Source organism: Gopherus evgoodei, chromosome 1 (assembly GCF_007399415.2).
Source record: "Gopherus evgoodei ecotype Sinaloan lineage chromosome 1, rGopEvg1_v1.p, whole genome shotgun sequence".
NCBI lineage: Eukaryota > Metazoa > Chordata > Testudines > Testudinidae > Gopherus > Gopherus evgoodei.
In genome coordinates this window covers 258,448,190-258,462,755 of record NC_044322.1, presented here as the reverse complement: position 1 = coordinate 258,462,755, position 14,566 = coordinate 258,448,190, and the positions used below count along the sequence as shown (strand labels likewise).

Sequence of the window (14,566 nt, the reverse complement as noted above, 5' to 3'; positions counted from 1 at the left end):
GCATTCTAGATGAAAGGATCTACCTAAGACTATCAGCTCACCACCTGACATTACTCAAGGAGGGCCCTGTCCTACTCCTTCCATACATCTGTCTAACTGGGCTTGGAACACTTCCAGTGGCCATGATGTAATATGATCTGTGCTTCTTATTTTTGAAGAAGGACAAAATTATTGTCACCAGGGCCGGCTTTAGGCCGATTTGCCTGATTCCCAGGAATCGGGCCCCGTGCCTAAGAGGGCCCCGCGCCTTAGACATTTTTTTTAAACTTACCCCGGGCTGCGATCTGCTCAGGGGTCTTCTGTGGTCCCACTCCCTTCAGTGAAGCGCAGGCGGGAGCGCGGCAAGCCCCGCTCTCCCGGCTGGAGCCCCGGCCGGAGCGCAGCAAGCCCCGAGGCCCCGCTGTCCCAGCTGGAGCTCCGGCCGGAGCACGGCAAGCCCCGAGGCCCCGCTGTCCCGGCTGGAGCTCCGGCCGGAGCGCGGCAAGCCCCGAGGCCCTGCTCTCCCGGCTGGAGGTCCGGGCCTTTAAATAGCCTCCAGAGCCCTGGGGTAGTGAGGGGCTCCGGGGGCTATTTAAAGGGTCAGGGCTCTGGCTGCCTGCCTCTGCCACCCCGGCCCTTTAAATAGCCGCCAGAGCCCCGCCACCCCCATGCATTCCCCAGGGCTCCTGCGGCTATTTAAAAGGTCCAGGGCAGGGTAGAACCTGGGGAGCCCCGGGCCCTTTAAATAGCTCCCAAAGCCCTGGGATAGCAGAGAGCTTGGGGGATATTTAAAGGGCTGGGGCTCCAGCTGCCTTTGCTGCACCCTCTGCCTTGCTCACACCAGCCCCGCTCCCCCTTCCTGCAGCCAGCTCTGCACCCCATGCCCACAGCCAGTCCCTGTCAAACCCCCTGCTGTGTCTCCAGTCAACCCCTGCCACACACCCGTGGCCCTGCCCAAAGCCAGCCAGCCCCCCACACACTGTTGTCCGCACCAGCCCTGCACACCCTGCCCTGTCTCCAGCCAACCCCTGCTGCACCCTCCTGCCTGAAGCCAGCCAGTCTCTGCCTCTGTCTCCAGCCATGCCAACCCCTGCTGCATCCCCCTGCAGCCCTGCCTGAAGCCAGCCCGCCCCACATACACCCCTATCTCCAACCAGTCCCACACCCCTTGCCCTGCCTCCAGCCAGCCCCATGTCCACTGCTGCCCTGCAGTTCCAGGGCAGTAACCCTGCACACCTGCTTCAATGAGGGGGCAGAAAGCAGCTGGGACCCACACATGTGAAACAGCAGTCATTAATAACCAATCAACAGCATATATGATGCAATGTACATAATTTATAATTATTATTTATATAGTTATGGAAAGTAAATAATACATGAAAGAAAGACTTTTTTTTTTAAGTCATCCCTGCCAGGGCCCTGCCGAAAATGTTTGAATTGGGCCCCACACTTCCTAAAGCTGGCCCTGATTGTCACCAAGGAGATTTTTCCTCTTTTAGAGACAATCCAGGATTTACTTACAGGTATTGTTTACTGTAGATAGAATGTCACTGAATAGCATTTAGTTTTTGTCAAAATGGCCATACTCTTCCTGTGGAGAAGGAAGACTTCAATATGGACAAGATGGAACATTCAACAACTTCTTCAGCTCACCATGTATACCCCAGTGGTTTCCCAGGGATGCTATTCTTTTACCAGTTTGAATTGAAACCTTGCATATGTATAACCAATGCCCCTGCCTCTTAACTGTTGTATAGCTACTGTTGCTAAGTTGTAGCAAACGTTCAGGCTCTCTAAACATCACAAAAATAGGCATACTTAAACACTGTGGCGTAATATAGTTTTGTCAAAACCACATTATGTCTTTTCTTGCCAGTGTATGCAGATACAAAACACTATTATATTTTAATCCTGGTAGATACAGAGACCAAGGCATGTTCTTCTATCAAAGTTATAGTATGGTTTTTTTTGTGTCCACAATGGCAAAAAAGCAGCTATGTTACAACATGATTTGGCAACAAATATATTTACACGTGGTTATTTTTTAATGAGGATAATGCTACTTTACCTAATTGTCCTGGCTTTATCCAGAAGAACTATACTAGGTTTAGTTCCTTCCACTAAATAATTGATTGTCAGCTTCTTCCAGTAAAATAATTAAGTATAATCAATACCTCTAATATAGTGCTAGCTCTTTATATATAGTGCTTTTCATCAGTAGAACTCAAAGCCCTTTACTAAGGCGATAAATAACATTATCCCAATTTACAGATGAGGAAACGCTGATTTTCCCAAGGCCACCAAGCAGGCCAGTGGCAGTGCTGGGAATATAGGCCAGATCTCCTGAATCCCAGTCCAGTGCTCTATCCAGTAGGCCACACTGTTTCTTGCTCTGTGACAAGGTTTCAAGAAAAAATCCTTCCAGGAATAAGATCTGAAGAATGAATCTAAGAATCTCTACAGTGATTACTACAAATGAAGCAATGTTTTTTGCTTCATTACACTGATTTTAAACTTCATATCCTCCTGTCTGATTGCACTGTTTGAGAATGAAAAAACTAGTAGGATATATATGATCCATCTGTGACAGGTTGGATCACAGAAACCCCCTTGGGAGCTGCCAACTGATGTGCCAAGACTACTTCTGCCCCTGCTTTCCTGCCCTGTCAGCTTAAGACTTCAGTGGCCTGCCTGGTTTGAGCTAGACTTGCTAACCTGCTGCAAACCCAGACCCAGGTCTGAATCATGTCTCCTAACAGCTGTAGGCTTGACTGAAAGCAGCTTACAGAAGTGTTCTTATCTTTAACACTCAGATGCCCAACTCCCAATGGAGTCTAAACCCAGATAAATCCATTTTACCCTGTATAACGCTTATGCAGGGTAAACTCATAAATTGTTTGCTCTCTATAACACTGATAGAGAGAGATGCACAGCTGTTTGCCCCCCCCCCAGTATTAATACATACTCTGGGTTAATCAATAAGTAAAAAGTGATTTTATTAAATACAGAAAGCAAGATTTAAGATTTCAAGTAGGAACAGACAGAACAAAGTGAATTACCAAGCAAAATAAAATAAAACATGCAAGTCTATGTCTAATATAGTAAGAAACTGAATACAGATAAGTCCTCACCCTAAGAGATGTTTCAATACGTTTCTTTCACAGACTGGATGACTTCCCAGTCTGGGCACAATTCTTTCCCCTGGTACAGCCCTTGTTCCATCTCAGGTGGTAGCTAAGGGATTCCTCATGATGGCTGCTCCACTTTGTTCTGTTCCACCCATTTATTTATTTTTTGCATAAGGGGGGAATCCTTTGTCCCTCTGGGTTACCCCCACCCCCCTCTCAATGGAAAAGCACCAGGTTAAAGATGGATTCCAGTTCAGGTGACATGATCACATGTCACTGTAAGACTTCATTACCCACTTGCCAGCACACACATATACATGGAGACTTACAGGTGAAACAGAGCCATCTGCAGTCAGTTGTCCTGGTTAATGGCAGTTATCAAGATTCGAAACCACCATTAATGGCCCACACTTTGCATAATTACAATAGGCTCTCAGAGTTATATTTCATATTTCTAGGTTCAGATACAAGAGTGGTACATTTATACAAATAGAATGATCACACTCGGTAGATTATAAGCTTTGTAATGATACCTTACAAGAGACCTTTTGCATGAAGCATATTCCAGTGACATTAGCATATTTTCATAAAGTCATATAAACTGCAACATCACACCATCCACCTACCCCTGTCAGTGCAGCCTTATAACAAATGATGCTTTCTAGTGCACTTTCATATGCACCGAAGCAGGGGAAGTTTAGAGCCAGTCTCCTGCTTCTTAGCATAGGTGCAACATGCCTCAGGTGGCATGTAACCAGGATTCATAACAAAATTTGGTCCACTGGTTGGATTATTAGCTTCCCTGGTTGGGCCAGGTATTGATGAGGAGTGTGACGTGAATGCTGATCCCTTTATGTATGGTGAAAAGCAACAGGAAAATTGGCTGGTTTGAAATTCCAGAGCTGGTCACTGGAGAATCAAGCAGTGAATCCAGTAAATAGACTATTTATTGCAACGGGACTGTTGGCTGAAGATGAATAGCTTTGCTGTGTCCACTCACAGTTCTCTGGGCCAGTGAAACTTTTCTCAGTAGGAATGTCTAGATGAATTTGGATAAAATAAGAGTGACTTGAACTTTTTTTGGGAAAAAATGGAATGGAACTTGTTCACTTCTTGAGGTTAGAAGTTCTGCAAATTTTCTTTTAATTTTCTGCCCCACTGTACTTCCTAGTTTTGAATAGACTAAGCTGAAATACTGTGGGGAAAGTCCATTTTCTCAATGTTTCCAACTCAGCGGAAACTCAGCACTGTGGGAATAGGGAGAAAATTTATAGGGATATGGCTATTTTAATTCAACAACTGCAGTAATTAAAAAAGAAAAGCCTCAATTTGGCTGACCCTGACCACTTCAGCAGTCCATCATCAATGAAGTTTGCGCTATTCTGGAGAATAGGTTTTTTTTCATGGAATCATAGGACTGGAAGAGACCTCAGAGGTCATCTAGTCCTGCCCCCTGCACTCATGGCAGGACAAGTATTTTTAGTTAACTGCAGTTTTTTGGTAGGTCCTACAAAGCATCTATTTGTTTTAACCAATTTTTCTGCAATAGAGTGGCAGAGGTTTTTGTTTGTTTTTGTTTTAGAAAAATGAAACCCTTAAATATTAAGAATTCAAAGGTTTTTTATCAGATTATTACACTAGTTTCATGGCAGGTCAGGTTTGACTTTGTCTGCCAGCATCATATGCAGTGGTGGTATGCATTATGTTGAGTCATGGTGGTCACCACAGCTAAAACTGGGGTTTGGTTTTGTTTTGCTTTTGTTTTGGTTTTTAAACATGAAAAAATAGCTCATTTTATCATGTTTTATTACATTTTTGTGCAGGTGGTCTCCATACCAGGAGACGAGCCTGATTGGGAAGGAGACTGGAGCCCCGGAGGGAAAACGGGCGTCTCCTACCCCTTTTGGGAGGGTTGGCAGGTACAACATGTGGTGTTATGTGAGTCTTTGGGAGTATCTGATTTTTTTCTCCCCATGGCGTGGGAAAGCTTCCAGTTCCAAAGCACCAGTCTGGTCTCCGTATGTGGCTTTCTCCATCAATGGTGATGTGGAAGTGTAAAGCATGAGACGCATGTGATCTAAACTTCAAGCATGTGCCAGACACTGTATCATTCTCCAAATGGACCATCCATGAAGGAGCTTTATAAATGAGGCTACTTCTGGGGCTGACTTGATTTTTTGTTTTGCTTTTCATGTATCCTTTTTTTTCATTTTTCATAGAACTCATTAAAAACTTCAACCCGGCGGAAGAAGAGAACATCCTTTAAAAGAAAAGCCAGCAAGAGAAGCAATGAGGTAAGTCCTAATTAATAGTATTTGAAAGGTGGACTGAATGGATATTTTTATCTCTAGACTGCCAGTTAAAATCTAGCACGTCTATTGATCAGCCAGCCCTGGTTGACCTATCCTCCCATCTTTAGATGGGATGCATAGATTCATTCTCTAGGGTAGAATAGGCTAGGCTGAATAGTTGAGGCATGATGAAGGGGTGCACAGGGAATCTTGTCTATGCTATAGCAGTTTTCTGACTAAAAGTTACAGGGGTTGTTAATCTTGCGGCTTTCATGACCACAAAAGCCTCTAAAAACAGAATTGAGAATGTTTTGTGATTTTTTTTTTTTGCTAAAGATTTTAGGATTAAAGTACTCTGCCACTTCTGATTTTGCAGGAAAACAAAGGAAGACCATTTGTGATAAAGCCCATCTCTTCGCTGCTCATGAAACCACTGCTGGTGTTTGTCAATCCAAAAAGTGGAGGGAATCAGGTAAAGACATCAACTTGATCCCAGTGGCAAACTTTCTACAAAGACCTTTACATTATGTGGCAAGAAGTGATTTCAGGTGAGGCACAGAAAGGGAGGGTTGCATGTGACCTGGGATGCAGACTCCTAGAATGGAGGACTGGATCCTTCCTGGTGAATCATCTTCTCACCAGAATTGAGATTTGGATTGTCTAGTGTAATCTTCCTCTCAGGTTTTGATTCTTTGAGAGGAAACCAGAATAATGGCTTGGAGTCTTTCAGGAAACCTCAGTCTTTCCACAGAAATGGAGCTCTCCGATTCTTCAAAGTAATCACTGGTCATCCTCCTTCCCTAACATTGGTTTGGTTTAATCAGAGAAATCTCTCAACATCCCTTGGCCACATATCTTATGTTGTAAAGCCACATAGTCCTGAACTGTAAATATGTTGGAAATGGTGCTCTAGAAAACTGAGTTTCAGAGCATGACACTGTTGCTTAGGCATACTGCTCCATTATCAAGCTGTAAGTAGCAGGCTGAACACTTTGGTTATGCAAGTAGAGCTGAAGTAAACAGTAGGTTTACACATCATTACACAAATTTCAAAATTCCATGCAAAGGAAAATTTTGACTTTTTTTTGTTTAGTTTTGATTCTGACCTTTTAAAACATTTATATTCTATTATAATATAAAATAAAATGTTGAAATGAAAGGTCATTTTTAAATGAAAAGTAAAAATGTTTGTTTCAGGAAATGTTGAAATGGGATCTTTCAACATTTCCAGAACTCTTTTTTGTATGCTTTTCTCCAAAACAAAATTTCAACAAACTTGGAACTATTTCACAAAACATCTTGATTTTGCTGTAACTGGGATTTCTGATGGAAAATGGTTCCACCACAGTTTTTCCAACTAGCTCTACTGTGAATTTGAAGCCACTACACATGTGCATTCTAAATTAAATGGACAAATGTTGTTGTTGTTGTTCATATTACTTTAACACCTAGGAACTTGAGTCATAGACTGTGACCCCATTGTGCCAGGCATTATAAAAACACAGAATAAAAACACAGTCCCTGCCCCAAGAGGCTACAAATACAGAAAGAGTGGGATGGTAGGTGACGTGATTGTTCTCTAGGGCAATCATCTGTCACGATGGATAGTTTTTGCTTTGGCTTGCCGATAAATACTCCTTTTTTGTTTGCTTTTGTTCTGTAAAACATGCATGAAAATTACTATGAAGATTAAGTTGTTAATGATAAATATTATTATGTATAAGAGTCATTATTTCATTTGCTCATTTATTTTTCTTCCATTTTCTATCCTAACAGGGCACTAAGGTTCTCCAGATGTTCATGTGGTATTTGAATCCACGCCAAGTTTTCGATCTCTCTCAGGAAGGGCCAAGAGATGCGTAAGTACTGAAGCGTTTAACATTGCCAACATCCTTCTTTGCTTGTTAAGTATGTGGGCAAAGGGTAGGTTGGATGGGGCTTCCTGATAGTAATAGGGAGATTGGCCAGGCTTGTCAAAGTGTGACCCACTGTTTAGGGGAGTGATTCAGCAATGCAGTTAAGCACATGCTTGTGTCCATCCTTATTCAGCAAAGGACTTAAGTTCCTGCTTAACTACACATTTCATTTTCCAAAAACTTCTATGTGAGTTGTTTTTGTGCAGAGCTGGAGATCAAGCTATTAATGTGATATGGGTCAAAATGGTCTCACTCAAGGTAGTGCATGGCACCCACTAAATCTTTGATGAACCCAAACTGAGAATGATGTTTAAGAAAATGTACATTTTGTACAGTTTGCAGGCATCAGTTCAGAAAAAAAAGCTAGAGGTTTCCCATTCCCACCATTTTACATGTGTTAAAGCTCAATCCTTGTAAGTGCTTTAAAATCTAGACGGTTACTTGGATTGCTTTGAAATTTGGTGTGCCTAATGAAGGTATGGGGTAGCATTAATGCTCCAAATTTGGGATTATTTGACCAATGGGTTCCCAAATTACAGGCCCTGTGAAAACAGTTTCTTTCTGCTGTCTTGTTCTGTTAAACTGAAAGGTACTAATGACTGGATGCACAGACCTCATTGAAATTGATGGCTGTGAACTGACCCTTCAATTATCATAAGGAAGGATAAATTAATCACAAGTCCCCATCTTAAACAAAAGGAATTTGAGACCGAGTGACTGGAAGTTGCTTCAATTTGTGAGTCATGAGTGGCAATTTTATTTTGGAGGGAATGTAATCAAAATAAAAAAATTAGACATGTGAATGCTTGATGGGAGGGGAAAGGTATTAGATGTCAGTGAGCGGGGTTATGGAGCGGGTCATAAATAGGGATGGGTAGGATGGGGGGGCTTAGGTGAGGGAAGAGTTCGGGGTGGAGGGACACTGGGAAGGAGGATGTGGGGGTGAGTGGCAGGAGAACTGGGGTGGAATAGGAGCAGGGGCATCTGTCAACCCCACAATTTCCCCTCCCAGATGTGTGCCCAGATCTAGGGGGCTCTTACACTCTAGTGAGGGTCTTGGCCCCTTGTTGCCTCCCTCATATGAGCTGAGATATGGGGCACCTTGCCCCACTGGTAGTGTCCAAGATCCTCTTGCTGCTGCCATGTGTGAGCCAGGATCTGGGGGCTCAGGGCCCATCAACAGGGGTTGGCCTCCCTTTATTTCCCCCTGATGAGAGTTGTGTTCAGGGGGGAGTGTGCCCATTTGGGAGAGTCTGCAGCCCCCCTCCATGCCTCCCATGTGAGGCAGGATCTGGGGAAGTCCTGCCCCTTTGGATAGGAAGCTGAGAACAGACCTACTTTGTGCGTATCCCAGGCTCTGAAGCTATCCTGAGGGAGATGAGAACACCTACTGAGATGAATGGAACAGTTCACATACCTCAGAGCTAATGTTTCAGGCTGTGTTCATCTCCAGAGTCCAGAGTTTCCTGTGATGCAGCTGGATGTGCAGGGGAAACCTTTCACCTTCATTCCCCCTCTAACCTTCCTCATTAAAAGACTTCTCTTCCGAGCGCTCTTAAATCTGGGTGCTTGTGTGGATTTTCTTGGAATTTGCTGTGCCTTGTGGGAGTGCAGAGTAGGGTTAATGCCTGGATTGGGGGGTCATTTGAGCAAGGAATTCCAGAGATATAAGCCCAGAAAAAATAACTATTTTCCAAAAAGTTTCTAGGTGTTTTCAGTCTTTATGCAGAGCTAGAAATAAAACTATTGCAGTGATGTGGGTCAATATAGTCTCAATCAGTCAATTTTTATATTGGGTATTGCGTGGTGCCCACTAAGTTTTTTGGGGAAGAAAATTGTGAATAGTGTTTAAGAGCATGTTCACTTCCAGGGGCCGTGGGTGGACTCTCCTCTTCAGGGAGGCTAGCCCCACAGCCCCACTCTTGCTAGATGAGGCCCCGTCTCCTGCGGCAGGAGCCCTGAGTCCCCTCTGCCACCTCTTCCCACAGCTGGAGAACCCCCGAGCCAGCTGGAACCCTGAGCTGCCCCCCACCGCCAAAGGAACCTTGGGTCACCCCCAGTCCCAGGCCAGCCCAAGTCCCAGTTGATTGACTGACCAGAGCTCCAGCGATGCTGGCTGGCCAACCCCAGCCCTGGATCAGCTAGATCAGCCCCAGCCTGGCGTCCCATGACAGTGGTTCCACCAGTGTTCACTTCTTTGCTTACGTAAATGTGCAGCCTGGAAGGATAACTGTGCACACAGAATCATAGAGATACAGAGCTGGAGGGGACCTTAACAGGTCATTTAGTCCAGCCCTCTGTGCTGTGGCAGGACCAAGTGTACCTAGACCATACTTGACAAATATTTGTCTAACCTATTCTTAAAGACCCTCAGTGATGGATATTGCAGATCAGAGCAATTACATCTGTATTCACCATTTATGGTCCAGCAAAGGCACCTATTCTCAAACTCTCAGTTCCCCAGCCATCACCTCTCTTGGGTGAAGTCCCATGTCTCCCTGCCAACTGGGGTTTTTCCAGGCTGCACAGTTCCCTGCTACAATGTGTTGTTATTTAGCAAGGCAGACTGCCTCAGCAGGTCTGCTTTGCCTTCCTTCCTCAGAGACTATAAACAACATAACTGCCCATAGTTCTTACCACACAGCTCTTTCTAAGCCAGTTCATTTATTCTTAAGGGAAGAGGATTACAGAGAAAACATATTAAAAACAATGAAAGAACTTACACATGTGGTAATAAGCTTACAAGGAATCATGCCAGCTGCAACAAGGGCTCTGGCTGATGAACAATCCTTCAGACCCCTCTGTGGTCACAAGTTCGTAACAGCTGTGAGTCTGGGAGTTACTCCTTTATGCTGTTTGAGCCTTTTGATTCTGGGAATAGGTAATTCATAAACAAAAGTCCCTTTCTTGAGGGCAAACTTCAAAAGATTAGGTCTGGAGATGGGCATTTGTATTGCTCTTCTCTCAAGTATTTTGTAGAAAACCTCCTCAACTAACAGTTCATTCTTGTCTCAGCACATTGTTTAAAAAAGTCCTTGGAAGCGTATAACACTTCTCAAAGTTTTTATTAGTCATGTCTCCTGGACAAGTTACATAGAAGCCCCCAATAACACATAGACATTTGCATTTTTAATACAGTGAACTCCTAAAATACTTAAAGTTAATTCAATAAAGTTTAAATTAATGGAATAATGTTTGTCAAGATATTGCAGGAAATAGCAGGAAATTTCACAATCTCCATTGGAAGCCTATTCCAGTGCTTAACTATCGTTTTAGTTAGAAAGTTTCTCCAAACAGCTAATGTAAATCTCCCTTGCTGCTGATTAAACTGATTACTTCCTGTCCTTACTTTAATGGACATAGAATCACAGAAGTGTTGGACTGGAAGGGACCTCAATAAGTCATCTAGTCCAGTCCCCTGCACTCAAGGGGAGAAGAGTTGATCACCATCCTCTTTGTAGCAGCACTTAATATATTTGAAGACTTTTATCAAGTCCATCTCAGTCTTTTCTGAAGACTCATCATGCCCATTTTTTTTAACCTTTACTTATAGGTCAAGTTTTCTACACCTTTTATTTTTGTTGCTCTCTTCTGGACTCTCTCCAGTTTGTCCGTATCTTTCCTAAGGTGCCCAGAATTGCACACAGTACGCCAGCTGAGGCCTTATCAAGTAGAGCAGTACAAATAGCTCCTATGTCTTACATATGACATTCCTGTTAATACATCCCAGAATTATAGTAAGCCTTATTTGCAATTGCATCAAATTGTTAACACATATTCAATTTGTGATCCATTATAACTCCCAGTTCCTTTTTAGCAGTACTACTGTCTAACCAGTTATTCCCAATTTTGTAGCTGTGCATTTGATTTTTCCTTCCTAAATATAGTATTTTGCACTTATCTTCCTTGAATTTTATCTTCTTGATTTCAGATGATTTCTCCAATTTGTGAAGGTTGTTTTGAGTTCTAATCCTGTCCCCCAAAGTGCTTTAATAGAATCATAGAATATTAGGGTTGGAAGAGACCTCAGGAGGTCATCCAGTCCAATCCCCTGCTCAAAGCAGGACCAACACCAACTAAATCATCCCAGCCAGGGCTTTGTCAAGCAGGGCCTTAAAAACCTCTAAAGATGGAGATTCTACCATCTTCCTAGGTAACCCATTCCAGTGCTTCACCACTCTCCGAGTGAAATAGTGTTTCCTGATAGCCAGCCTGAGACCGTTGCTTATTGTTCTGTCATCTGCCATCACTGAGAAGTGATGGCTCCATCCTCTTTAGAACCCTCTTCAGGTAGTTGAAGGCGGCTATCAAATCTCCCCTCGCTCTTCTTTTGTGTATACTAAATAACCCCAATTCCCTCTGTCATAACCTATTCCCAGATTTGGACCTTAGTGTCCAAAACATGGGGGTTAGCATGAAAATCTCCAAGCTTAGCGACCAGCTTGGACCTGGTAAAGCTGCCACCACCCAAAAAATTAGAGTGTTTTGGGGCACTGTGGTCCCCCCAAAAACCTTCCCTAGGGACCCCAAGACTCAAATTCCTTGAGTCTCACAACAAAGGGGAATAAACCATTTCCCTTCCCCCCTCCAGGTGTTCCCTCCCTGGGTTCCTGGAGAGATACACAGAAGCAAGCTCCGTGAATCTAAACAGAGGAATTCCACCCTCCCTATTTCCAGTCCTGGAAACAGAAGTACTTCCCTCTTCACCCAGAGGGAATGCAAAGTCAGGCTAGTAAATCTAACACACACAGATTTCCCCCTGACTTCTTCCTCTCACCAGTTCCCTGGTGAGCACAGACTCAATTCCCTGGAATTCCCCACTAAAGAAAAACTCCAACAGGTCTTAAAAGAAAGCTTTATATAAAAAGAAAGAAAAATACATAAAAATGGTCTCTCTGTATTAAGGTGACAAATACAGGGTCAATTGCTTAAAAGAAATATGAATAAACGGCCTTATTCAAAAGAATACAATTTAACACATTCCAGCAACTACAAACATGTAAATACAAAAGAAAACAATATAAACCTTACTGCCTTACTATATTTATACTTACAACTTGGAAACAGAAGATTAGAAAGCAAGAGACAGAAAACCTCTCATAGCCGAGAGAGAGACAGGCACAAGACCAAAGAACAAAGGACTCACACACAAACTTCCCTCCACCCAGATTTGAAAAAGTCTTGTTTCCTGATTGGTCCTCTGGTCAGGTGTTTCAGGTTACTCCTTTCCAGGTGAAAGAGACATTAACCCTTAGCTATCTGTTTATGACACCCTCAGCCTCTCCTTGAAAGTCATGTGCCCCAGCCCCCTAATCATTTTCGTTGCCCTCCACTGGACTCTCTCCAATTTGTCCACATCCCTTCTGTAGTGCGGAGACCAAAACTGGAAGTAGTACTCCAGGTGTGGCCTCACCAGTGCCGAATAGAGGGGAATAAACACTTCCCTCAGTCTGCTGGCAATGCTCCTACTAATACAGCTCAATATGCCGTTGGCCTTCTTGGAAACAAGGGCACACTCCTGACTCATATTCAGCTTCTTGTCCACTGTAATCCCCAGGTCCTTTTCTGCAGAACTGTTGCTTAATCAGTCGATCCCCAGCCTGTAGCAGTGGGGGACACCACCCAGCGTGGTGTCATCTGCAAATTTTATAACCATACTCTCCACTCCATTGTCCAAGTCATTAATGAAGATATTTAATAGTACCAAACCCAGGACAGATCCCTGTGGGACTGCAGTTTGACAGCTAACTATTATTTGAATATGGTCTTTCAGCCAATTGTGCACTTTATAGACCTTACATCTAGATCACTTTTCCCTAGTTTGCTTATGAGAATGTCATGTGTGACTGTCAAAAGCCTTACTAAAATTACGATATATCATGTCTACCGCTTCCCCCTCACCCGCCCCACTCACTAGACCAGTAACCCTGTCAGAATTTTGACACGCTCCAGTAAAGTAGAAGATCATGAGAAAGTTTCTATGCAGCCACTTAATGCCTGCCCGGGTAGTCTGAGGGAAAGTGCTGATGCCATTGCCTCTGATGAGCACCTGCCACTGACATTCTTGGTACACCTGTGCAATACAGATTTAATAACTCAAGTTGTTTGCTACAAGTTGTCTCTGTTCTAAGATAACGTGTTTTTGTTTTATGTGGCGGTTCACTATGAACAAAGCAGAATAGTCAGCAGCCAATCTAACCAATTTTTTTGTTTTATCAGTTGAGGAGGAGCCGGAGACAGGGGACTTTGGGTGTGTGAGTGTTGAGGAGGATGTGGGGGTGGAATCATGGACAGGGTGAGGGGTTATGGCTGCAGAGAGGTTGGGAAATGATGAAGGGTGATAGGCAAGCCTTGGATTGCTTATTTCAGAAAATCTGTATTTTACTGGCCTCTGGCTGGGGAAGGGAAGCAAGTGGCTACTTCCTGATCTTGGGGCAGATTAATGTAGTGTTTCTAAAGACACACAGGGTGGAGGTTTGGAACTGAACATAAGAATGGCCATCCTGGGTCAGACCAATGGTCTATGTGGCCCAGTATCCTGTCTTTCAACAGTGGCCAATACCAGGTGCTTTGGAGGGAATGAACAGAGCGGGTAATCATCAAGTGATCTGTTCCCCTGTCGCCCATTTCCAGCTTCTGGCAAACTGGGGCTAGGGACAGTCAGAGCATGGGTTGCATCCCTGACCACCCTGGCTAATAGCCATTGATGGATCTATCTTCCATGAATTTATCTAGGTCTTCTTAGAAATCTCTTATAGTTTTTAATTTTACAACAACCCTTGGCAATGGGTTTCCGCAGACTGACCGTGTGTTGTGTGAAGAAATATTTCCTTTTGTTTGTTTTAAACCTGCTGCATATTAATTTCATTGAGTGATCCCTAGTTCTTGTGTTAAGTGAAGGAGTAAATAACATTTCCTTATTTATTTACTCCACACCAGTCAAGATTTTATAGACCTCTATAGATTTTCATACACCTGACAATGCAGGTACCTTGACTGCTGAGGGGAAAGAAATATGTGCACTTCCAGGGTTGCTAATGTGGATTCTGGGATTCTTGGATCATGAGGTTCCCAAAGTTTTCAGGAGAGCAAGGAGTACACCATGAGTGACATGGGGATTGCTAACTACAGGCTCATTTGGGTGGAGAGAGGTATTCTCCATTGGTGTCATTTTGGGGCCCTGTATTTTGTCCACTCTGCAATGTCTAACTGGTGATTTAAGAGGTTTGATCAACTATACATTGTGGTGATT

The 14,566-nt window shown here is 43.6% G+C and overlaps 1 protein-coding gene across 3 annotated transcripts in view; it reads left to right on the top strand.

The window, feature by feature from the left end:
- DGKI (diacylglycerol kinase iota) overlaps positions 1-14,566 on the top strand; it is a 305,312-nt gene that overhangs the window by 150,041 nt on the left and 140,705 nt on the right. For 2 of the 3 annotated variants that reach the window (XM_030543871.1, XM_030543862.1), the window contains 3 exons: positions 5,327-5,401; positions 5,775-5,870; positions 7,175-7,257. In XM_030543871.1, coding sequence (XP_030399731.1) covers positions 5,327-5,401; positions 5,775-5,870; positions 7,175-7,257 — 254 coding nt within the window. Of the gene's footprint in view, positions 1-4,930; positions 5,027-5,326; positions 5,402-5,774; positions 5,871-7,174; positions 7,258-14,566 lie in introns of all 3 variants that reach the window. The other variant, XM_030543854.1, reaches the window with a different exon arrangement.